Source organism: Amphibalanus amphitrite, unplaced genomic scaffold (genome assembly GCF_019059575.1).
Source record: "Amphibalanus amphitrite isolate SeventyFive unplaced genomic scaffold, NRLGWU_Aamphi_draft 000236F_arrow, whole genome shotgun sequence".
In the NCBI taxonomy this organism is placed as follows: Eukaryota; Metazoa; Arthropoda; class Thecostraca; order Balanomorpha; family Balanidae; genus Amphibalanus; species Amphibalanus amphitrite.
This window is the reverse complement of record NW_024881731.1, coordinates 486437-512241: the sequence shown is the minus strand read 5'-3', so window position 1 is coordinate 512241 and position 25805 is coordinate 486437. Positions and strand designations below refer to the sequence as shown.

Sequence of the window (25805 nt, the reverse complement as noted above, 5' to 3'; positions counted from 1 at the left end):
TTTTGCAAAAATAGCTGCAGTTTATTTGTTGAGTCAGGTCTAAGTCTCATCTTCTGGCAAATGGAAGTAAAATGTCTGTAAAAGGTTTTCACTCAGTTTCCCGTTTCTATGATGTTTCTAACCGGCCGAAAAATGGCTCCAAAGTTAAGGTGCCCGTCTTACCCCACTTTCCCCTACCTAAGCATATTTTAAAATATATCTGAGAAATATGTTTCAGTATAATGTGGCTAGCATTTTTAACATATCCTAAACATAACACGGTAAACAGACGAATAGCGTCGAGATCGCCGTCCCTTACAGGCGGCACATTCGTTTGACGTCATCCACACTATCGGGCAGCCAGCGGAGCTCCTCCAGCTTGGTGAGCGGACACGGGCCGCGGCGCGAGCCGAGGGGCAGCTCCCGCAGCTCTCCGGAGCTGCCGGAGCGCCGCAGCAGCCGCACGAACCGGGCGCCGTCGGCGGCAGCGAACACCTCCAGGAGAAGACAGCTGGAGGTCGGCAGGGGGCCCGAGTACACGCCCAGCGCCGCCTCCAGGGCCGCCAGTGTGGTGTCGTGGGCCGCGTACAGCCGCAGAGCCGTGTCGCTGTCCCGAGCTGTGTCAACCATGGTCCGCAGGAGACCTCCAGCCGATAGAGAACGGGTGGAGGGCGCGCCCTGGCTGCCGAAAGCCAGGAAAAAGAACCGCTCCAGCGCGGCGTACACGGTGGGGAGTCCGGAGCCGAGCGACTGGTGTGCCCACTCCGGGATCTCCAGACCGCTGAGCTGCTGAGTGCGGAAGATGTCGAAGACGTTCACCAGGTCGATGGAGCTGGCGGACGGTATGTCGGCGTGCTCGGCCACCACGCGCTTCAGAAGGGGCACCAGGTCGCGGTACTCGGGAGTGCGCTTCAGCATGGCCTCGATGGCGAGGATGAGCCGCGGGCAGCGCTCTGGGGACACGAGCCGAAGCACGAAATCATCCCTCTCAGGGATGACGCGGATGGGGCAGATGGGGTCGGCCGGCGGCAGAGGACCGCCCTGGTACTCTAGTTCGCCTAATTCAGTGTCCTGGAACAGACCGTGCAGCAGGGCCCGCGCCGACTCACGTGTCCGGTCACGGTCGGAGGAGATGACACTGATACGCTGACAGGATTGGAGTCGCAGCGCCGCGCCGTACCGGCTCCTCAGCAGGGCACCCAGCCGCACCTGATCACCCACCCCGGCCGGCAGTAGACTGCCGAACCCGCCCTGCCAGGTGACGTTCCGGTAGGGGTCAGCCGGGTAGGTGCCCCGCGGGGACCGGCCCCCGTGGCGACACACAGCCTGCACTTGGGTCAGCAGGGCCGTGCGACGAGCACCACTCGACTGAGCTATCACCAGCACCAGCAGAAGACCGCCCAGCGCTCCTCGGAGACGGAGACTCGCCATCGCAAACACTGACCACCGCGGGCCGCGTTGAACTTCCAGCGGTACACTGAGCACCTCGCGGGCTGCACTGAGTTTATAGCGGGGTCCTGGGCCGGCCGGGCGGCGAGGCCGCGGCCTCAGGATGACGCCACAGGGTGTGAGTCACAGCGGCCCGGCCGGCGGCGTCACCCCCACTCAGGCCGTCTTCTAGTGTCGCACCGACCTCCTCGAACAGTGTGAGGTCGTTATCACTGACATCCCGGCCACAACTTCCTGAATATTCCATATGCAGCACGAGTAGCGCAGTCCACAACAGCCAGACACGTGTGTCCAGTCCAGGGTCAAATGCTCACCCTGTCGTAAGTGAGAGGCACTCGGACGTTCTACGGTATTATCCTGTCTGACTAGACGGATATGACGTCACTGATTAGACGTGCACTGCGGTGCAGACGTTCATGAAATAAAACATTCCCGTCGCTGGCGAGGAACAGGTTTCGAAGCGGTATGGTCACGAACTCATTGGAAAATCATGAAGGGCAGCCGTCGGGCCAGGGAGGCCTCTTGGGACGCAGGGAGCCCCGAGCGAGGAGCGCCACATAAAAGTGGAGCGGAACGATGCGGTTCCATCTGTCACTCGTTCTGGTAACGAGCGTCCATGCCCATCCAACGGCAGTCGAATTCCCTGGTGGGACGGCAGAGCGGTGCCATTCCCTGGCCGTCCCAGCCAACACAATTAGAGCCAGCGGCAGCTCTGTACAAATCTCACGTGGCCACTAACAATATTTCCGGCTTCCGTTTAGTATCATTTTATCACACAGACGTGACTCAATAGCCTTGGACGTGACATATAATCAATTGAAATGTTGAACGTGCGTTCTGCGTGCAAAATGACACTCAAGGCTATTGAACTCCAGGTAAGGACACCAGCCGTTTGACCTTGAACGCCGCCGGCCGGCCGATGACGTCATTGGAGGCAAGCCGGCTCGGCGGACACACAGGGCGAATGCATAACGGAGGGGCGTTGGAACGGTTGGAACGTTGCGGGAGCCAGGGAGATATTTTAAAGTGGTTGCATACCACCATTGTTTGTTGATTGAGCTACAGACTGCATCCTTTTAAACCTCGATGCATCCTAGGCCTGGATGGTGCGTACATCCGTGGAACGATCACCCCGTCCGACGTCCGTGGTCGAAGCTGTCATAGTATTTAAGACACTAAGACGGGTGCAATAACGGCGATCCGATCCCGTCTCTGGCGAATTTAGAGGGGTCGTAAGGACCCAGGCCGAATCTGACCGTCTATTTTTAGGGAAACGGGGTGGGTGAATTGACAACCGATGGCTTAAGAGATGATGAGAAGGGATCCCGTCGTCGATTGTTGTTTGACAGACAACACATGTTGTACTGGGCGTATGACCATCAGAGGTAATGCCTGAACGTAGGCAAGCATAATTGGTCTGTCATATTGTTTAGGAATATAAAATGGTAATGGAGATCATTGAGGATAGGATCTCTACATTACGGGAATTCACTAATTACTACGGCCCATAGGGGCACCGCCGGAGCTGTTGTTTTGCCATCGGTCCGTCCCAGGCAACTCCAGGGAGCTGCAGTACCCGGCGGCCAAAGCGGCCACCTCGTCGACCCGCAGGTCCTCTGGGATTCCGTGATGCTTTAGTGCTTCACCCACAGAAGCACGGGCATAGCAGTAGGATGTGGGGCTAGGTGTCTCTCCACCTCTTCATTCAAAGAACAACGTGTACAGCGCCTGGTCCCGCCGAAGCTCGGTATCGACCGTGACTTATTCACAACTGGCGGATCCAGGAAGCGGTATTGGACACTGCGGGGGCTTACCCCAAAAAGGTTTCTCGGAATTAATTAAAAAAAACTCGGATTTCGATTCCTTGCGCACTGCTGTGCGGTGTGATTAACCAACATTTCCTCAGAAAAGTTGTGAAGTTTTCATTTATTCTCGAAAATCGATTTCGGGCGCTGCCCTGGTTGTTGGGGAAGACATTTGCCCCAAATGCCTTCCCCTGGATCCGCCAGTGGCCGTTGCCCCACTCCGAGCTTGACTAAAGAAGTCTTCAAACCTCACCAGAAACCGATGTTAAGGTGAATTTAAATCCAATAACTCATCTCTGTCTGCCCGCCTAAATACATATACTACACATGGTACAGCACCCGGCCCTGTCGGAGCTATGAGCCGATCGTGATATTTTCGGCTTTCCCCATCCCAAACTCGATTAGAAACGTTCTCCTTCCCCACCCGATTGCTGATTTCAATTCAAATTCAATGCCTCATCTCTGTCTGCCCGACCATAACCCATTCATTGCACACCGTTCAGCGCCCGGCCCCGCCAGAAGTATCCTAGCGCGCTGAGCAGTTGCCTCCAGCCGCGTCATCGCGAGGCCCCGCGCGGCCCATGAATGAATACATTGCGCGAATAGCCGTGTCACCCCCCTGATGACACTGTCGGACAACTAATGGCACGTGCTCTGTTTAACAATGTTCATTTTGCTCATACCTTTTTCAAATCAATACTGGGCGATGCCTTTGCGCAATAGACCTCTGTATTCCATATATGCCGCGAATACATACTGTTTAATGCTTGATGCCGAAAACACAAGATTATTGGGAAGTTCCAGCTACGGTAATCCATCACTACAGAACCTAATATACCTAATAGCCCTAAGCGAGTCATTCGAATGTCCTAAACACACATCGCAGGCACAGGCTCTGGAGTGTCGTCCATGCTTATCAGCAGGATCCCCCCTCGCCCTTCTGGCCTAATCCAACAACACAAGCAAAAAGGTCGAGGCATCGTCGGCAAATCGGTATGTCCTTCGGTAGCCGTAAAAAACCTGCAGTCGCGCGGCTTACAGTGAACACGATGAAGCGACCAAAAGTCAAGCTGAGAATGCGCTTTTTATTGAGAGCATAACATCTGAAACAATGATACAGGGTCTTACATTTTCCGCACATCACCGCTCACGTTGACAGGAACCTGACAGCTTTAAACTGTACTCATATTTCAAATGCCCGCGGCTAATAAATGATGCCAGTTTAACAATCGATGGATCCTCACCGAGTTAAAAGCTTTTAGCTGACATGTAAGTACAGTCTATTATGGACCCATTTAGGGCGCAGTAGGAATTAAGCGACTGAACATGAGTTATACATAGTCAAACATGACAATGTCAGATGATAATGAAAGACCAAAGTATGCATACCTATCCCAAGAAAATAATACCAGATTATGCCTCACATTATTAACATCCATGCATGTGAATGTTATTTCGGAAAGGTGTCGCATATAAACCGACAACAAAAAGAAGCGTCTCCCTCATTAAGCAAGCTAACTACATCAGAATACTAAAGCATCCTAACTAGATCTAAAGAGCTTAAATAACGACTCGCGTTGCCTAAATCCAAAAAGGTCTAAAAAATGACGAGACTGCATAAAGCTTTTAGACGACCAGAAGCGCTGGCGATTGCCATATAGCTTCTGTGTAACACCGCCACCTCTGGGCGCGCGCTGGGGGGGGGGGGGGGGGGTACGCCGCGAGGGGTCCCGCCTCCCCGGGTCGTTACGGCCGGTCAGCCCACCGTCCGTCCGGCGGCACGGAGCCCCGGCGGCCCACCGGCCGTCCGGCGGCACGGAGCCCCGGCAGCCTGCTGCCAGGACACGCTCCACTACCACTCGCTGTACTCGGCCGCTGATGCCCGCGGCCCACGCACGGCGTCATCCTACACCACAACCCCAGCCGGGCAGACGGCCATCAGGCTTGGTAATGTAAGAACACCCAAACGAGTCGCTAGTCAACCCCGGGCAGCATTACTAGCGGACCAGCCTCGACAGCTCTAAAGGAAAACGTGAATACCGCCAGTCCTACTCGATATCAATGCTAGCAGGCCACGCATTATGGAATACGTGAAATGGTCAGCCTACGGTACATCTTCCAGTGGAAACGAAAAACAAAACGAAAATAAGGACTATCATAAATAAGCTGCACTACCGAGCTCGGTTGTCTTCAATACTAATTAATACTTACATCATCAGACATTTTACATCTGTTGACTTCATATTAGCGTCATCATTGGGCACATCTTTAAGTACCACCCAACCATATCCCTATTTCATAATCTCGACATTATTCACACACAGCAATATATACCCACCACCCCATACCTATGTTCTGCCCATCCGACCCCCCGCAGACTCACCTAGCCCGTCTATACCCTTTCCTAGCATCTGTCGCAACAGTGTGGAAATGCCACATCACTGTAGAACGACTCCCATCCCCCCTCCCCCGTGAGAAGCCAGGCAGCTCAGGTGAGAATGCCTGCTGGCTGGTGAGACGCACCCCGTGAAACGCCCGGTGCCGGGTGAGAGCCCTCCTGCTCCAGTGAGACCCCGCTGCCTGCCCGGTGAGACGTTCCCGCTCCTTCGGTGAGAAGGGGCCTCCCCTCGGTGAGAGCGCGGCGAGTGAGTCCCTATTTGGCGGTGAGCGCCGACAGGGCCTTGGTGAGCGCGTCGTTACGCAGGCGCAGCTGGTGGTGCTCGAGGGCCCCCCTCTCGGCGGTCTCCTCCAGGCCGGCGATCCGGCGGTCCCGCTCGGCCAGCAACTGACGCAGACGGTTATTCTCCTCCTCCAGCTGCGGATAGGGAGGAAAAAGATACAGGTCATACATAAAAGAAAGAAAAAGAAACAGTGATGGCACAGACACAACAGAGACACTGACACTGACTTAGGAGAGGCGGATGCTGACACTGATCAGGACCGACAGTGTCAGCTTTTCAGTATAGACACCGACACCAACACAAAACCTACGCTGACAGAGAAGGACCGGAACTGGACTCGAACAACACAACAAAGATGGATGTAACTGAGACAAAAGCACAGGCGCAAAATATGCGTGGGGCATCGAGTGCGTCCACTGCGTTTCCATGATAGGAAATTCAAGGGCAATTAAATGAATGAAAACTTTCAAAATTTCGGACCAGAAGTAACGTATTCGTATGGCGTATGCGCAGAATCTGACATTCATTTCCAACAAAAGCGAAGATACACAATCGAAGGCAAGTAGGCTTTCTTCAGCACCGTCGACTGCACATTTGATTTGTCGGTCAGCCCAGCACTACAGGCAAGAAGAGACAGCCTAGATACAGCCTTCAACGGTTGTTGCTTTAAAAGGCCGTGGAGCGTGGGTCGTTTGGCAAACAGCACACGTCCACATAACGACAGAGCGCAGCCGACAGATCTGACGGGCCTTACTGAGTGGGAATCAAAAGGCCCACACAGAACGGGGAGATCCGGCGGGCAAGCCGTTGATAACCATAAAAGGTAGGAGGTGCAGCGGGAGATCCATTGAGCCAATGGGAGATCTATTGGGATTGACTGACGGGAGATCCATTGAGAGATGGAACTGACTTTATTTGCCATACAAAGTAAGAGATCCGGCGACTCGGTCTGCGCTGCCAGGTGTCCCGAGCTTCACTAGCGGATAGCTGTCTCTCGGCCAGGTACGCGCTGCTCTGTGACCTCGTATTCTTGGAATGGAAAGCCGTACCTCGGTATGCCCTCCTAGAACTATCCCAGCCCCAGCCAGTGAGCTGTATCTCAATGTCGTCCTTTCATTGGACCCTCCCAGCTCGAACAGTGATTTAACCAAACCCGTAAAACTCCGCGCCCTCCCAGAGGTCCCACCTACCCCTAACCGGCACCGCAGTCGCCCACCGTCACACCTGGCACTGCCCAATAAAGCGCCGAGCCTGTCCATAACCGTCGGGCCGCTATCGTCGCCGGTGCCGTGTCCACACAGCGGCGGCCACCGGCAATATTGGCCGCCCCACGGCCACCGCGCTGACCCGCGGCTGCCGGAGACATGCCGGTCACACTGTGAATGGGAGCTAAATGTACCGATGTCCAAACACGGCGATAGAAGGATGATCATTGACCAGTAATGCATGCAATATGCATGATTATGCACTGCAGCCAATGCATTCATTGCTGTGTTTAATACGGCATCGGGGGTACATTACCACACGTTGCGTAGTTCTGACTTCTAGGACGTTCTAACATCCTTCCCCGAGTAAGGCTCAAATTAAACAGAGATCCAGTTTATTTTACATCGCTTGGCCAGCTGTCTTTCACTGACACCGTCCGAGCGTGTTTGGTGTCAGAATGCGAACTATGACGTCTGGTATTCACCCCATTCACAGAAACACTCTCAGAGCAGCCCTCTCCTTCCTGTCGGCGCGTGTCCAGCGCTCAGTTCAGTCACGTCCGGGGCAGCACCGGTGGCGCTCCACAAACGCACTCGGTTCGCGAGCGCCCCACTCGGCGTCCACTCCACATCTCTCCACACCTCCCCACCTCTGTTCACGCCTTCGTGTCCGCCATCGCACCAAACAATTATCGCGCCGGTCTCGGCGGGGAGCGGTGCTCGGTCGAGCCACGTCGAGCGCCGCGCCGCACGCCCGTTTGAGACACAGAGGTGCCGACCGAAGACAAACGATGAGGAGGCGCGTGGCACGGGACCAATATGAAATGCACACGCCGACAGGTGTCGGAGGCCGCGCGCTACCAGGCTGGCTGTGATGTGACACCTGGGACCGGTGTGAGGTATGCCTGAGGTGAGGTGAGGTGAGGTGTGCCTTTAGGTGAGCTGGACGAGCGAGGGAGCCCAGTGCTGGTTGTGCGGAGGGTACTAGGTGTGGTATTATGCCTGTTAGGTATACCTTATATCACACCCGTTACTATGTCCGGTTAGTAACGGAATTGCATTAAATGAAAAAGAAACACATCGAAAAAGGCATGTGCTTTGCCATCAGCTGGTCCCGTGTGTTCCGTGTCGCATCCGTCAGACAGTTCCGGTCACGTACCATCGGCACGCGCCAACGACCGGCGCCAGCCACCATCGCAGGGTCACTGCCATACACGGCTGGGTGTGAGAATATCACTGGAGCTGTCCGTTCAGGGTACGAGTTCTCACTAGGGTCGGCTGAATAGTAAATAGGGTAGAAAACTATCACTGGGGTCATCCAAAGAGGACGCGACGCTCTCACTGAGGTCGCTTCGTCAAAGATACACCGCTCTTATTGATGAATGATGACCGTATCACACGGAGGATAACAGCCTAAGCCAAACTTTTTTTCTCGATGTGGCCTAACAATACGGCCGGTTATATCACTCTCATTAAAGCCGCTACAATACGGATGACGACAGCCTAACCTATGACTTCCCATTGACCGACCCAATACGACAGGGTGCACCACTCTCACTGACACCACCATACGGAGTATGCCTCTTACTGGGCCCACCCGTATACCACAGGATATCGAGACATCCAACCGACCTCGCCGCCTTCTCCCAGTGGAAAAACAGCGCCGCCATCCGTCTCAGTAAGTCAATATAGGTGCACCGCCGGGAGCACAGATCCAATTAGCGATTGTTTCGAGAACATCGAGGAGTGCATTGACGTGGCCTTTGACCGCCGCCATCCAGACGGATACGGTCACGGGCAAGAGAGCATCAGAAGTAGCAGAGCAAGCACGTGGTGAATGACAATGCACACGGCATCATAAGATACGGCCCTAGCGTTACATAAAAAGCAGGACGGCAGGCCTACAGAGCCAATTAAGACAGCGGCTAACAACATACACGGCCGGATAAGAATGTCATGTTATGACATTTATACCGGAAGTGACCTAAATAAACAGGAAACGTATAATAGTTAAATGCTATCCAGGGACCATGCATTTCGCTTTTTCTATTTTGCAGATGTTCTGACATGATGACGTCCTGAGACCAAGACAGAGAAGTGAGAAATTTGTGACCTGCGACCCCGACGGTGACCTCTGTAACCTGACCTGGTATTACGCTGTGACCCCGAGTAATGACTTTTGACCCCAACATTGACCTTGTGTCCCAAGTGGAGACCCCAGTGATCCGAGCGTTAACGTGTGACCTGACCCCGGTCACTGACTTGCAGCAGTCCAGCGGCGGTCTCTGACCCGAGTGGTGACCTCTGAGACCACGAGCGTTGACCTCTGTGACCTGACCCTCCGGGAACTGACCTGCAGCAGTTGGGCGGTGACCTCTGTGACCTGACCCCTGGAACTGACCTGCAGCAGTCGGGCGGTGACCTCTGTGACCTGACCCTCCGGGAACTGACCTGCAGCAGTCGGGCGGCGGCCGGCTCCAGTGGCGGTGACGGTGGCGGCACGGCTCCGGCAGCCGGAGTGTCCGGAGGGCCCAGAGAGTCGCAGTCCTGGTTGTTGTCCTCATCGTCCGCGTCCAGATCAGACAGACTGTGGAAGAGACAGGAGGTGAGGAGGTCAGACTAACAGACAGACAGAGACAGACTGCCGGAGAGACGGTCGGTCGGAGGTCAGACAGACTGTGGAAGAGACAGGAGGTGAGGAAGTTAAACTCACGGAGAGTCAGGATAGGTCGAGATCAGATAGACTGTCGGAGAGACGGGAGGGGTGGAGGTTAGACTCACGGAGAGACGGGACGGGTCGAGCTCAGATAGACTGTCGGAGAGAAATGGTGGACTTCTGCGGGGTACGGTACGGGCGATGGTCAGACTAACCGAGAGACAGAGACAGAGACAGACAACTGGAGGAGAGACGGGGGACGGGTGGATAGTCAGACTCCTGCGGGGTACGGTATGGGCGGAGGCTAGACTAGCTGAGAGACGGGACGGGCGGAGTGTGGAGGTTAGACTAACGAAGAGACGGGGGAGCCGAATGGATGGGAGATCAGAGGTCAGATGGCTGCTTCGTGAGACAGATCGGAGAGCTCGAGAGGAGATGAGACTGTCGAGAGGGGCGGACAGAAGACAGACTGAACGGTTTTAAAACATGCACAAGGTAGATCGATGTTAGAGAGAAAAAATACCGGTTGTGAAACGCCTCTGCATTTGATATTAGGGTTCACTGTTACTAACCCATCAGCATCAGAAACACGTTAGCTGTACCGCCGTTTCAGACCAAACGGGCCATTTGGGAATGCTTAATTGGCCATATTTACTTTGATGCAACTTGACTTAAATTTTATCATAAATACATTTATGAAAATAATAATGTAGCATTAGGTCCAATCCAATGCTCTGGCCGGCCACTCCAAGGTCTAACAAGATGGAGCTTATTCACCGGACACTTTTTACGAACTACATCAAACGAAAACGTTCAAGGCACGCCTACACCGATATACCCCAGCAGCATTCGATCAATGTCGAGTCTAATGTACCAGTTCACCTCCTCAAAACTGCTTGACAATGCTCGGTGATGGGTCGGCACACCTGACCGCAGCGGATGACCAAACAGCGTCTGGGCTGGTGACCTGCCGTCGGCCCGTGGCGTGTTTCGCAGCTCGAGGAGACCTCGGTCGAGCTGATCGTCGTCCAGCTGTCCGCTCGCCGAGGCAGCCACGATTATTTTCTTCACCGTTTTCACGGCAGCCTCGGCGTGACCGTTGGATCTCGGGTACCGTGGGGATGACATCTCGTGGCGGACTCCCCACCGGTCCAGAAATCGCCGGAGCGTGGAGGAGGCGAACTGCGGTCCGCCGTCTGTCCGCAGTACGGTGGGAACACCCGTCTGAGAGAACAGCCGCCGCAGCTGCTTCACCAGGTGGTCCGCCGAGGCCGTCCTGGGGCAGACCGTTACATACGGCCAGCCTGACAGTCTGTCCACGTACACGAGGTAGGTCCGGCCGGCGACATAAAAATAATCTGCCGATACCGACTCGAAAACGCGGCTGGGAAGATCGTCTTCCATCCATAAGGGCTCATTGCTGTGACTGGCAGCGAGCTGCCTGCAGCTCTGGCATGCAGAGACGGTGTTGCATATGTCCCGGTCAATCCCCGGCCAATACACGGACAGCCGTGCGCGGCGTTTGGTTTTCTCTATTCCTTGGTGAGAATCATGTAGCCGGTCGAGAACGTTGCGGCGTAGACTGGCCGGAATCACGAGCCTCGCTCCGTAGACGATGAGCCCGTCGTCGACCGCCAGCATTGAGCGGACACCCCAGTAGGGCCGCAGATCTGGTGCCACGTCGTGTCGGTGGTCGGGAAATCCTGCCAGGATGACGTCACGGAGGGCTCGGTACTCGGGATCGCGGGCGGCTGCCGCCCGAACCGAGTCCAGAGTCCGGTCTTGGAGCGGAGCGACTAGGACACCGTCCTCGGAGGTCGCGCTCAGAGTAGCGACCACGGCGTCGTGCAGTGCCTCCGTCACCTCCGCAACCTCGTCTCCCGTTGCTGGATCGGAGACTGGAGCGCGTGACAGGGCGTCCGGGATGCAGTGTGAGGCCCCCTTTTGCCATACAGCAGTGAAGCTGTAGATCGACATTTTCTCCCGCATCCGCTGGAGGCGAGGGTTGTCGATCTCTGATAACCTCTTGGAATTGAGGATCGGGACGAGAGGGCGGTGATCCACGATGAGGTCGAACTGTGGAAGTCCTGCCAGAAAGATGTGGCACTTGCGGAGGGCCCACAGGCAGGCCAGGCACTCCAGCTCCACCACCGCGTATCTTGACTCTGTATCTGTAAGGAAGCGGGAGCCGCACTGCACCATCTTCCATGTGTCTCCGTGGCGCTGCTGGAGAACGAAACCCAGACCGCGGGTTCGTGCAGAGTCCGTTTGAAGCTTGGTAGGCAGCTGCGGGTCGAAGAAGGCCAGAACGGGTGGTGACACCAGCGCTCTCTTGACGTCCTTGAATGCCTCTTCATGTTGCTCAGTCCATCTCCAGACGGTGTGCTGCTTGAGCAGGTCTCTGAGGGGCTGAGCTGCACTGGCGATGTCTGCTGAGAAGTCGGCCAACTGATTGGTGAGTCCCAGGAACGATCTGAGATCGGTGAGGTTCTCCGGCCGCGGGAACTCAGAGATCGCTTGCAGCTTGCGGTCGTCAACCGTGTAGCCCTGTTCCGAGATGCGGTAGCCGCAGTAGTCCAGCGACGGCCGCGCAAACTGGAATTTGCGCGGGTTGATAGTGATGCCTGTCTCTCGGCAGCGTCTGAGGACCGCGACCACGTGAGAGAGATGGGCGCTGTAGGTCGCGTCGTGCAGCAGCAGATCGTCCACGATTTTCAGCGTTCGCGGTATATCTCCGAGTGCTGCGTCGCCCCGCCTGTTGTATTCGTCACCTGACGAGATGAGACCCATCGGGGCCCTGAGGAACTTCATCCGGCCCCATGGAGTTATGAAACAGGTGAGGTCTTGAGATTCCTCGGCGATCGGGACCTGAAAGTATCCCATGGCGGCATCCAGCGTGGTCAGCCACCGCGCGTCCCCGTCGATAGACGCCACTGCGTCGTGGATCGGTCTCACGGGGTAGGCAGGTCTCTTCACGAACCTGTTGATGGCGGTCATATCCACGACCAGTCTGGCTCCTCCCTGGCGTTTCGCAATTGGCACCATGGGGTGACACCACTCCGTAGGGTAGTTCACCGGGGCCACGATCCCTCTGGCGACCAAGTCGTCGAGCTGGCTCTTTATTTCCTCTCTCCAGCAGTATGGGATGTTTCTGGCAGCGGTGAGAGCTGTGGGGACTGCGTCGTCTGTCAGGTCGATGACCATCGGGCCACCAGCCATCTCGCAGAGCGTCTCATTGCCGTCGAACACGTCTTTGAATTGTTGTCTCAGGGCCGCCTCATGACCTCTGATGACATCGTCTGACGGGTCGTATTCGTGCTCCCACACAGGCTGGGCACTGGCCGCTGTTTGTTGAGACGACGGCTTCGTGCTGGATCCTGCGGCTCCCGCGCCGCCCGCTGTGGTTCCAGTGCCGCCCGCTGCGGCTCCCGTGCCGCCCGCCGCGGCACCCGTGTCGCCTGCCGGGGCTTCCGTGCCACCCGCCGAAGTTCCCGTGCCGCCCGCCGCCCGGGCCGCGGCCACGTGTTGCAGCGGGTGACCAGTAGGCGGCGCCAGGTGTTCGTCGACAGGCGGCGCCGGCGGACGGTCGGGACGCCGCAGAGGCCGCGCGCCGATCGACTGTGAGCGGACGTGGCTGCCGCGGCTTTGGTCTGGAACGGACTGACTGCGCCAGATGTTGACAGGGATCTGGGCCGGAAAATTGGCGGGCAGGATCCGCAGACGCACGGAGTCACACCAGCCGAGCAGGAATCCGGTGACCTCTCGCAACACATACACCGTTGTGGCGGTCTGGCAGTCGCCAAAGGTCACCGCGGCGCTGAACTGGCCGATGCAGGTCAGCGGCGTGCTCCCGGCTGACGAAAACTTGATCTCGCCGCCTACCGACCCGGTCATCTTCGTTGCGACACCCAGGGACGCAGCCATGTCAGCGCCCATGACCGTAGCTTCCGCCCCGGTATCAGGCATGCATAACACGGCCGACGATCCCGTCGAATGGACGAGTGTCACTCTGATCCGCGGCGTGCGGCGTGCAATCAGTTGGTCCACGTAGATATCTCCGACAATTTGTCGTACTTCGGGTCGGTCACCGGCCGCGTCCGCGTTTGCCGGCGCCGCGCCAGGACCCGTGCCCCGCCCGCGGCGTAACCTTGACCGGCCACGGCCGGGCGGCTGGTCGCCGGCCGCGCGGTCACGTGATCTGGCATCCTGCCAGCCACGGCCGCCGCCCCGGGGACCGCGGTCGGGCGGCTGGTTGGCGCACACCGTTGCGAAGTGACCGGAGCCTCCGCATGCATGGCATGCTGCATCCATCGCGGGGCAGCGCACGCCGTCAGCGTGTCGAGCCCGACCGCAGCGTCGGCAGGGGTCGTCTCGACGCGCACTGTTGGAGCATGGATGGGCACGCGACCGACGGTACGCCGACAATGCTGTCACGTTAGCCGGCTCGCCGAGAATTGCGGCACTGTTCGCGTTCGCCGACTCACACGCACGACAAATGTCCACCGCCCTCTGCAGCGTCAGCTTCGGCTCATGCAGCATACGCTTCAGCGCCTCCTCGTCACGGATGCCGACCACGATCCTGTCACGGTACTGATCGTCCGCACACTTATCGCAAAAGTCACAATACGCGGCGATTTCCTTAATAGACGATACAAAATCGTCGAACGTCTCATCCGGTTCTTGCACTCGCGAGTAGAAGTCTCGTCTGTCGAGGATGATGCTGCGTTGACCACGCAGATGAGCCTCCATCGTGTCGATCACGGTCTTCAGGTCGGCTTCCGAAGGGATCTGGAGGCTATATCGCAGCGTTCGCGTCCACTCGTCGTCGAGCAGTGACATCAGGGCCGCCTTCTGCTCCGCGATAGGCAACGTCTCCAGGTGAGTGAGGAGCCTGAAGTCGTCGAACTTCTGGCGCCACGTGCCGAACTCCTTGAGGGACGCGGAGGAGGTCAGGTGCGGCGTCGAGATAGCGCTCGACGGGAGTTTTGCTGGCGTAGCAGAGGGCTGTCTGCTCTCGGTGACGGCCGTCTCGCTCCGTGCGATCGGCTGTTGCACCTGGTTCGCCAGCGCCCGCTCCAGCATGGTTGCGAGTCGTTCCTCCCGCTGCGCCGCCTGCTCGGCGAGCCGCTCCTCCCGCTGCGCTGCCTGCTCCGACTGCTGGGCCAACAGCGCCGTCAGGCGCTCGAGTTGTGCGTTGTCCGCCATCACTGACGCGAGCGATCCGACACGGCTGCACGTAGTTCAGTATATCTCGGAATCGGTGTCGCACGCTACCGATCACACTACCGACCGCGCCATGTTCTGTTCTGCGCCCGCCGGATCCTCAGTCCGCACTGACACGACACGCACCGCTCTGCACATATATTGCCGGCTCGGACGGCACGCACACCTTGACGGCTCGCCCGACACTGCCCGCTCTCCGCCGGCGCCGGCCGGCGGCCGCTCGGCGGGCCAAGGCCGGGCCCTTCTCATAACGGGGGTTGCGGGCCCGTATCATAACAATAGGTACTCCTAATGACAAGTTTTCGCCGACTGCTATTCGATGCGGATCGGATTCCGAAATTGATCCCGTTCCTTTGAGAATATCCGGTGGCATATCACTCATACCACTCATACCTACCTCGAATCTGTCCTACATTACAAAACTATGCTGTAGGTGGCAGATCATACACGCTAGCCGTCGCCAGCGGTTGAAAATCCTTGCTTCGTTTGGACACTGACCCGGAAAAAACCTTAGTCAGAGGGACCGGAAGACAGACTGGCAGGAAGCCGTCACACGAGACCCCACCCGGGCTGCGGCTGAGTGGCGGTGGTATAAACTTGGCAGCTCCACCTCACACCCACCCACACAGCCCCGGCGCCGGCCAGCCTCTAAGACTGCGTGTCTCGGCGCCCTTCGGAGCATTTGGCGTGACCGAGCGGTGCCTGCCCGGAGGCGGTCGTGCATAATTGATCCCCGGCAGGAGGATCACAGACAGTGTGGCAGCCCTCCCCCCGGACCGGCGCCGCACACTCGACATTAGAGCACAGACATCCGACAGGGCAGCGCAGTAGCGACAGTCAAACTTGCTGAAAGGTAGCGACAGTGAGAATATAACTACTGACCAAGTATTGATAGTAGAGAGACCCATGAATGTCAATGACATATTAGTCACATCGCCATGACATTATGCACGCTAATGCGTCTACCGTGTGACTCGCGACAAAACTTTCCGTTGAGTGTCCTATTTGGTTTTCTTGGAAGATATTTAGTCGGTAAGAAGGTTATCAGGTCAGCGCTTTGAGCACCACCTTGTGTCTGACACGGCATCTGTGGTACCCGATGGCCTGACCGGCATAAGCCGTTCACGTGCAACCGTAAAATGCGGCTCGGAACGGAATAAATTAGAAGATTCAAAATGCCCACAGCACTGATACTATTCCGATGCCAACAGACCAAGCTCATGGACGGAGACACAGCCTCATCCAAGGTCTCGACGAGTGCGAGTTCAGGGAGGTCAGCTCTATGCCAGATTTATTGTTACGAGAATGTTGGGTGAGAGCCGGAATTGAAACTTCAGAATATTCTGAATATTCAACCTCCGCTAACTTCATAATACTACATGAGCAAAGTGCAAGCTGCCGCTGAAAATGGAATGGCCCGTGGCTTATGAATCGCGACTGCTCAGGGTCGGCTCAAGGCAAGACGGCCGTCAGCTATTGATCAAGATTTCCTCAACTTCAGAGACACTGAAAGCATATACTAAAACAAAACTGCATACTGACTAGTGACTACAGAATGAATGCCAATCACCTCCATGGATTACGCAACGCCTGACGTAACGCATATCACTAAGTCACTGACCTCACCTAACTTTCTGCCGTCCTAGGGAAATTAACCATCACGCGTTAAAACCCTCCACACATAATAAACCACGACCTTCTCACCATTGAAGCACACCATATGCATAATATGACTTAATTACAGTGAGTGTTCTCCATTGTAAGACCGACGGGCGAAACGAGCCGAGAACGAGCCCATGCAAATTACCTGACGTAACCTGAATAGCTACAAGGACCGGACAAGCACCACTCAGCACACATCAACAATTCATTTCCAGAGAGCATCTCCCCGCGGGCGTGACATTGCCAGCGAACGTCTCTCCAAAGGGGCGACAATACGCCCGTCGCCTGGGGCCAAATTTACTGAATGGAGCGGGCTTCCCTAGTAGGCACCGTGACGTTTGAGTGAGCCGGCACCACCAAATTAGCAACCCACTGTGGTGTGGTCACTAGAATCCATGAGAGGAAGGTGAAAAAGAAATAGTAGAGAGAAAGGATACCCATAGACAGCCAGTGATAGAGACAAACATCCCTACAAAGTGACAGACAGGAAGACAGATATTCATCAGACCTTCAGACGTCGGAAACTCCCACCGACTGGTGACCTGTCGGCTGTCGTGCCACCGACCGGTGCAGTGCGGGACCCAATCATCACCTCCGTCTCGCTGGGAAAAGCCTCACGCGCCGTGAAATGAGGAATCCTGTCCGGAGTGTGGGAGGCGGACGTAGGCGCCGGTGTGGCGCCGATTTCGGTTCCGGGTGGCACGGACCGCAGCGTTGGAGAGCTTAGCTGATGTATGTAGCAGAAAGCTGCGAGGCTCTGTCCCTTTCCTTCCAATACAAACAATGATTTTAAGTGCGTTTTACGATTTTATTGTTTACCACAGTTTCCTTTATTAGTTTGACTTCAAACATGTTTGATGGATTTCAATGGCTGCCGGACCTAAGCAGCGGTAACACACATCATTTCCTATGATTTCGGTTCCTTGAACTTCTTTGTTCATATGGAAGTCCAGAAGATAAGAAGGTGACTATAAGAAATAAGCCGTACCTAATGAACCGCACAAAAACGAGATTGCAAAAAAAAAGGACGAGGCGATAAGACACCAAACACGACCACTAAAACGTGTCGGTGGTTTTTAGTTTCGAAACTGCAAAGACAAACAGAGTGGCCATTGGTCAGCTAAAATGGATCCAAATAGGGGAGAAGAAAAAGCTCTGGAGGAGGAAAACGCTGAAAGAGTAAAACCCTTGCCGTGTACCAAAGCCTAAGCCTCCGTGCACTTAGGACGCTCATCGCACAGCCACCGAGAACGCCTACAAGATCCGGCGCCGGGCTCACGTCAGACCCGCAGACGCACCAGACATCGGCACCATATCTCCGTCCAGCTCCGAGCGATACGCCGTGCACGTGAATCATTGAACACGCACCGGCTCTCGTATTCGCGCCAGGCTTCAGCTTTTCTCGGACGTTTAGCTATATGTAACGTACAGCCACGGAATATATAGTCTACGACATGGAATGGACAGGAGCTTCGATTAGCATTGCCACGTGTGTAACCAAAAATCAAGGATTTTGCCGGATGAATATCCGGAGATCCGGAGGATGCGGATGAATTTCTTTCCACGTGGGTGTACATTTTCATATATTTTCTTAACATTTCATACATTTTTTCTTAACAATCGTCGAATGATTCGTCTTCAACTTAAAGGCCCAAGTTGTGACTGTGACTTCGAAATGGTAACCGTATATTTTATTGGAAACTTTTAGCACACATTGTTACGGGAGCATTTATACATATTCATTGCATTAGAGTTTTAACATTGGTCTAAAATTAAATGAAATTCGATGAAATTCGTCTAAAATTTGATGAAGATGAGGAAGTGCGAGCACTCGCGCTCTACTTTCAGGGTCCCAGGACTATATATGGCCTTGGTCCCAGGGCGTATCGGTTCCTACAAAAACGGTACGTCCTTCCCCATCCTCGAACTCTGCGGAGGAAGATGGAAAAAATACAGATGCGAGCTGGCTTTCATGGCGCTATCTTGGCTCTCATAAAAGAGAAGTTCGCCGGAGCAAGTGCCAAGGACAAGCTGTGCATCATTTCGTTCGACGAAATGCAGCTGAAACCAAGGTTGGCCTACCAGCGGGGTGATGACGTCATCGAGGGCTTCACTGATCATGGCTCTCTCTGCCGCGCCAATGCCTGCGCCGACCACGCCTTGGTCATGATGGTGCGGGGCGTCAGTGTCACCAAACGCTGGAAACAGCCCATCGGTTTCTTTCTGAGTTCCGGAACGACCAAGGCCGTTGTGCAGCAGCAGCTGTTAACACAGTGTGTCCAACGTGTAACAACAACAGCGGGATTCACTGTGCTAGCTACAACTTGTGACATGTCAAAGAACAACCAGGCGACCTACAGACTGCTCGGAGCTGCGGAAACCGGCTTGTTCACCGTGGACGGGCACGAGGTTGCTGCCCTGTATGACGTGCCTCACATCTTCAAATGCATACGAAATGCATTAATGAAATACGATATTGAAGTAGACGGTGAAGTAGCCTCTTGGAGTCATTTAGAAACACTCTACGCACTGGAATGCGCTTCTTTCCCACGGGCTGCTCCAAAACTAAGCCAGAAACACATCAGGCCAAACAGTGGCGGATCCAGGGGGGGGGGGCTGCGGGGGCTGGCAGCCCCCACCCAAGGAAAACTGGCGCCACTGCGCCGAAGGCGCAGTGGCGCCAATTTTCAATTCACAACTCATCGGAGTGCCGCATACTAGGACTAGGATGCAAAAATCAGTCGAATAACGTCGTTTCAGTACGCTCCGCACCGATATTTCCAATCGTGTGGTGTCACTGTACATACTGATCCTGGGCGCCTCTTGTCAGGGCCACTGGGCGCCAATATTTCAGCGCCAATACGATGCGACTATGGCGCCCATCCGGGGCGTGGCGCCCAATTATGACCTGCAGCCCCTCCCCAGTGAAAATCCTGGATCCGCCACTGAGGCCAAACAGCTTTGAAAATTAAAGTCAGCTATGCCCTATAGGTGATGAGCCGGACAGTAGCAGCAGCAATCACATTGCATGCGACCCACGGCAAGCTCCCGCGCACTGCACTCCCGACTGCTACTCTCCTGCTGCGCCTCAACGACCTGCTCGATGTGCTAAACTCTTCCGACCGGTTCGACCCCTGCTCTAAGCGACGCGCGATATCCAGCCTCCATCCAGCAACGGCGGGAGAACACCTGCAGTTTCTTCAGGAGAGCGACGCCTGGCTGCAGCGGTGGACGGTCGGTGGCGGCGCCAGCATCGACTCCATTCGAGGACTGCGACAAACGATAAAAGGCGTGGTGAAAATCTGGGACTTGTGTCAGGCTGCTGGGTGCACGTTCCTGTGCACTAGGGTTGTTCAAAAAAACCGAATTTTAGAAAAGTATATGGGCTCATGGCTCATGTGGTGCGGTATTCTTTTCTGAGACCAATGATGCCCTTTTTCTGAAAAGTATTAACTGTTAGGGGCTCCTCAAACGGCTTAAAGAGGACCATGCTACGCCCGCCGACCGGCCGGTGTCAATAAGGGCGAGAACTCGACGCCGCGCGCCGGCGGCAGCGCCTTATCGGCACCGCGCGCCACGACATCTGCCGGGCGGCCGGCTGGGCGGTGGGAAGTTATAAGTGCGTGGTCTTATTGCACACGATCGGGGTGAGCTATCCCATGTTTTCGGGGCGGAAAGTTTCAGTGCAGCATCGGTGCGTCTGCCACGGTGGTCTGTGTCGATGGTATAGAAAATAACTCAAGCAGAGCTGAGAAAAGACTGAATGATTCCGGGTAGTTGCCTCGAAACAATCCGTTTCAAGAATACAGCTGCCTTCTTAACGTACTGTATCACTTGTTAATTCTTCAAAAAGCAAGCTCTGAGCAATAACACACCTCTTTGCATTGCTGTTGACAATTTACGTTAGTTTTGGACGGTGGCTCGCAGCCCCAATATGCTGCCGCGCAACTTTATTCCAACGGCGAAACGGCAAGTTCGCGAGAATCGAAAATTCACGATATACGTACAGCAGGGGCTGGCAATGCAGTATGCACAAGGACAGAATATGGAGGAGACCCGACAGTCATCGGCCCAAGTTTGGGGGTGGCTTTGACGAGCATAGGCGTCACCAATGTCATTATTCAGATACGTTGATGTCAGATGGGCAACAGGATCGACGCCAGGTGTAGCTTAGATTAGCGGGTCGAAAGAAAACATAACATGTCTGGGAATGACAGGGTGGCCACCCTGACAGTGTGACGAAGTGAGACATGAGTAGAGACATTCGCCGGAGTACCTACTCATATAAATCAAGCGCCGTTTATCCAATCCTTCGAGCATAAGCGACGCCGGCAGTCCGGCCAGGGCGGCCGTGCCCACCGATGCCGATCAAGACCCGAATCCAGACCCGGCATAGAACACAGCTCTGCCCTGACGTGACACATTACCCCGGTGTATCACTCATGACGGATAGACCAATGCAGGAGCCTTGCCAGCTCCTGTTGTACCTGCTTCGTTAAATTTTCGATTCTCGCTACGTTGCCGTTTCGTCGTTGGAATAGAGTTACGCGGCAGCATATTGGGGCTGCGAGCCACCGTCCAAAAGCAACTTAAATTGTCAACAGCAATGCAAAGAAGTCTGTTATTGCTCAGCTTGCTTTTTGAAGAATTAACAAGTGATACAGTACGTTAATTAAGAAGGCAGCTGTATTCTTGAAACGGATTGTTTCGAGGCAACTACCCGGAATCATTCAGTCTTTTCTCAGCTCTGCTTGAGTTATTTTCTGTACCATCGACAAAGACCACCGTGGCAGACGCACCGATGCTGCACTGAAACTTTCCGCCCCGAAAACATGGGATAGTTCACTCCGATCGTGTGCAATAAGACCACGCACTTACAACTTCCCACCACTTATAACTTATAACTTCCCAGCCGGCCGCCCGGCAGATGTCGTGGCGCGCGGTGCCGATAAGGCGCTGCCGCCGCCGTGCGGCGTCGAATTCTCGCCCTTATTGACACCGGCCGGTCGGCGGGCGTACCATGGTCCTCTTTAAGCCGTTTGAGCAGCGCCTAGCAGTAATACTTTTCGGAAAAAAGGGCATCATTGGACTCAGAAAAGAATACCGCACCACATGAGCCATGAGCCCATATACTTTTCCAAAATTCGTTTTTTTTTTAACAACCCTACTGTGCACTCGCCGCTTAAACCAAGATCCAAGCTACTGAAAATGAAAGTTTATCTCGGCAAAAATATATATTAGGCACATACACGGTGCCTGTGTACCTACTTATAATGAAGAAACATTATGACAACGTTTGAAACGTTTAACCCTAGAACGCCTAGGGGGGGGGGGGTTGTATCAACCCCCCCCCCCCCCCTGAGGTTTTTTCGAAGTGCACGCTAAACGGCTTGTCGTAGCGGGCTGAAATTTTCAATACCCTCTGGGGCAACCTTTGCGCATCTTTTGCCGAAAAAAATTGATCGGGTCATGTCAGGTCACGGAGTTATGACGTCATAAGAGGTACAGCCTCCGGCCGACAGTTACCAAACGTGTGCGCCGAATCCCTAGGTTTTCTGCCGGTGATACCCACATTGTTTGATGGATCATGATGAAACTTCCCATGCATGTTGGGGCAAGCATTGGCTATCGTGTGGTGCAAGAAAATTGACCGGGTCAGGTCAGGTCACGGAGTTATGACGTCACAAGAGGAACAGCGTCCGGTACTATTTTTGAAAAGCGCCCGAACCACTATTTTGCTAATTCTTGTCACCTCAATGGGAATATGCAGCAATATTAGCTTCTATAGGGAGCAAATGGACCTCCCAAATCCAAAAATACAATCAGATTTCAAAAATTTAAATTCTGATTTTTCGAATTTCTGCCGCCGACTGTGACCTTGCCGACTTCCGGCGCTCCCAACGCGCCATTTTTAGAGCTAGGGAAACGAAATACATACCAAACGATAGAGAATTGATCAAGGAACACGATAGTGAAGGTTTCAAGTCGATATCTCCCACCGTTTTGCCGCAATCGTCGCGGAAAGTTGAAAAAGTTTGTTTTTTTCGGAAAATTTTACCTTTGACCGGTCATAAGTAGGTCAAATGTTGACCTAGGACCAAAAAATATACCACCAATCGCGAGATCTCGTTGAGAGCAATCCGTTGGTTTTTTCCGCTAAGCTCTACGACCTTCCGTTTCGAAACGCCAGGGGGGGTCGTAACGACCCCCCCCCCCCTGGTCGTTCGTGTTATGAGAAATGGCCTGGTCGTGCGAGGGTTAACACAACCCCTCCTCTAAATGCATTTATGAAACGTGAGTGGGCCAATAAAGGCAACTAGTTTTAACTGTAACAAAAAAGCACTTCTGGGCACGTAAATGGGGTAAATGTGGTAAAATGTGGTAAAATCCACCACCCCATATCGCCTCTACCGGAAACCCGTTTTAACCCCCGAAGGACATTGGCAATTGAGCAGGATCGTTCATGTTTATCAAAACAGCCGGCAACTTTCTATCGCAGCGAAAGGTTGGCTAGGACGAAAGTCATTGCTTTCACTGACTATGACAAACCTACTCGAACGGATTTTCACCTAGGAAGTTACCAAACGAATGTTGAAAAATACATCAGCACCATGAAAAAACCTTACCCACCATCCTCAGCAACGCCGCCTCCCGCCGGCGTCCACCGGAAAAGGGCGGCAAACGAGCGAAGTTTAAATTGTCAGAAGTGATTCCAGACAGCAACACCTGATTAGATAAAATGCACCCTCTCATATTGCCCCGGTACCTCGTTATGCCCCACCTTCCCTATTAGTTATAGGTCTGGCAACTATACTTTCATCCTCGTAAGGGAAGTAACCACAGCGAATCCGCACGACTAAATCATCAGGTCGCCAAAAACTCGGCAGTTACAGGAAATCTCGATCTTGTCCATTCCATGTCGTAGACTATATATTCCGTGGTACAGCTTTGATTTGATGTTTTACTGAGTAATATAAAGCAAAGAAGCTCCCAAACTCCTCATGTTTTTCAACCACGATGCTAATTCCATATCATACCAATGCAGATATGTGAAAGCATGGAGCTTCACATATTGAAGGCCGTGCTAGCAAGCAGTCAGTATTCTTCGCTCAGCAGACCTGTCCTGTGTAGTTGGCAGGGGAACCCACCGGTGCCCGAACGCCTCCAACCATTCCGGCGCTGCGCGGCCGCGATTCCTCAGAACTTTCCCGGTGTTGGAATGAGGGACATGTGACGGCCGGGCAGTGTCAAAACATACTCTACTTAATGGGTGACCGCTTCAATGGACAGAAATACCGGCCGTTAGTGTCGCCGGTCATGGCTCTAATGGACGTGCTAATAAATTAATTACATGCTGCACACGCAACAAGCCGTGTATGAATTACAAATGAGCCGAGTTGCCTTTGGAGACTGGAGAGTGCTTTGATTCTGCAACATTCCATCTCCCAGCTAGTCCTCATCAAACAATTTCGACAAGTGAGCATTAGGTCAAACTTGCACATAAAATGGAAACACATTTACAAGACAAAAATGAAGCCCTCATCGTGCAGCCTAAAAAGGCGATGAAAAACAAAACCGAGGAAGATGGTAATTCTATGACTTATAATATCCACATCATTCCTGCGGTTTCTCGGCGATTTCAGAATGAATATTCAACAGACAACCCCGCAGGTAAAATTCCACCACACACACACCATCATGGGATTGTATTGCGAGCCTAATTTTACGAAGTGACCACTGGCCCAAGCCTTTCGGTAACGATAACGGTATTGGCAAGCGCTTGTTCCAGCCAATTTATTGATCCCTGTAAACAAAATAATGCTAAATATCTTTCAGTCACAGGCAGCTAACGAAAGCTGAAATTCAGTTACAGCTGTCCAATCCTATTCATGACACTATGTAAAATTGGACACAGGCATCGGGGACACACGGGAAACACAGGAAGTCAGGGAATTCACTGACGGCCGAACTCGGGCCAAACTCGGCGGCGCAGTCTCCACGCCAGTCCCCGATGGGGAACCACGTGCGGTTAGCATGCTAAGTGCAGGAATCATCAATCACGTCATATAATAACCCACAAGGTCGTGGTAACGCTCCTCTTTAGATAATATTAATGATGTCTCAGTAACGGCTGGGACAGCAGCATCAACACGTGCACGGCTCATTACTGCTCCCGCTTGTTGGTCGCCACATAACACGTCTTCAGGATCAGAGGGATGGTAAGATGGTAGGACAGTGTAGGGTAAATGTAAGAAGGACTGAACTGAGACGTGAAAATGTAAGGACGTGAATGAATATAAATGAAAAAAAGACTTAGGTGTGGCAATGGCGCGAAGCTCCCGTGGCAAAAATAACTACAGGTAATTTCAAACATTTTTGTTATGAGACTTGCGAGAAGTCTGTGTATGAAAGCAGCCAGTCGCTGTTGTGTGGGATCTTGTGGAAAAGGAGTGATTTTCGTCATGAAAGCATGACTTTGTAACTGTATACTTACAGACCCAAACATCCGGGAGAATAAATAAAGTAGGGTGGGTGCCTGGCTTGGGTGCTGAACATATCCGTGTTTACATGACCTACAACAATGGTGAAAGGAACAATAGAAGTTAGAACATAATGACTGAATAACAGCCCGAACCGCGTTATAAAAGGTGAGGTGACGTGTGCATAGTGTTCCACGCCACAATTGCTCTTACTATTCAGCCCCAATGCATAACAACAAGAAATTATACCGCCAATTTGTCAATGTTGTGATCGGCGACCTATTCAGATGTGAGCACAAATGTGTCCCCACTGTTGTTTTTGTACGCACATACAAACCTGCTTCATACAAGGAAAAACATAAAAGTGGTTCCACCAATCGAAGTCGTCGGACATGGATACCTTGACCGCTGCGCTTGGTATATGACGAATGAAGAGCAACAGTTTTGAAGTTGACTTATAAAATGAACAAATGTAGCTCAACGGTCTATAATATTACATCCAAAACCACACAAAACTATTGCTTAGCTCTGCAGTCTACATCACCGGAGATAATTGATTAAGTTGATAATGCATACAATGAACGAAAAGAAACATTTAGCTAAAGGCCAGTATAGTTCCAAAAGCTACAAAACGCGAGAAAATAGGAAATATCCTCATACCCTAC

General features: G+C 53.6%; 2 protein-coding genes across 7 annotated transcripts in view; both read right to left on the bottom strand.

The window, feature by feature from the left end:
* Positions 1-203: 203 nt before the first annotated feature.
* On the bottom strand, positions 204-2257 carry LOC122385963 (testicular acid phosphatase homolog). The gene has a single exon (XM_043374694.1). The coding sequence runs from the start codon at positions 1408-1410 to the stop codon at positions 295-297; it is 1116 nt and encodes a 371-aa protein (XP_043230629.1). The 5' UTR covers positions 1411-2257; the 3' UTR covers positions 204-294.
* Positions 2258-4304: 2047 nt separating this feature from the next.
* Positions 4305-25805, bottom strand: part of LOC122385962 (PRKC apoptosis WT1 regulator protein-like) — a 46982-nt gene continuing 25481 nt past the window's right edge. For all 6 annotated transcript variants that reach the window (XM_043374692.1, XM_043374693.1, XM_043374691.1 and 3 more), the window contains 2 exons: positions 9571-9706; positions 4305-6048 (listed from right to left, as the gene is read on the bottom strand). In XM_043374692.1, the coding sequence (XP_043230627.1) occupies positions 5887-6048; positions 9571-9706 (298 nt within the window). In that variant the 3' untranslated portion in view covers positions 4305-5886. The remainder of the gene's footprint in view (positions 6049-9570; positions 9707-25805) is intronic.

Coding starts and splice junctions, on each gene's coding strand:
- LOC122385963 (XM_043374694.1), bottom strand. CDS start 1,410: ATGGCGAGTCTCCGTCTCCGAGGAGCGCTGGGCGGTCTTCTGCTGGTG.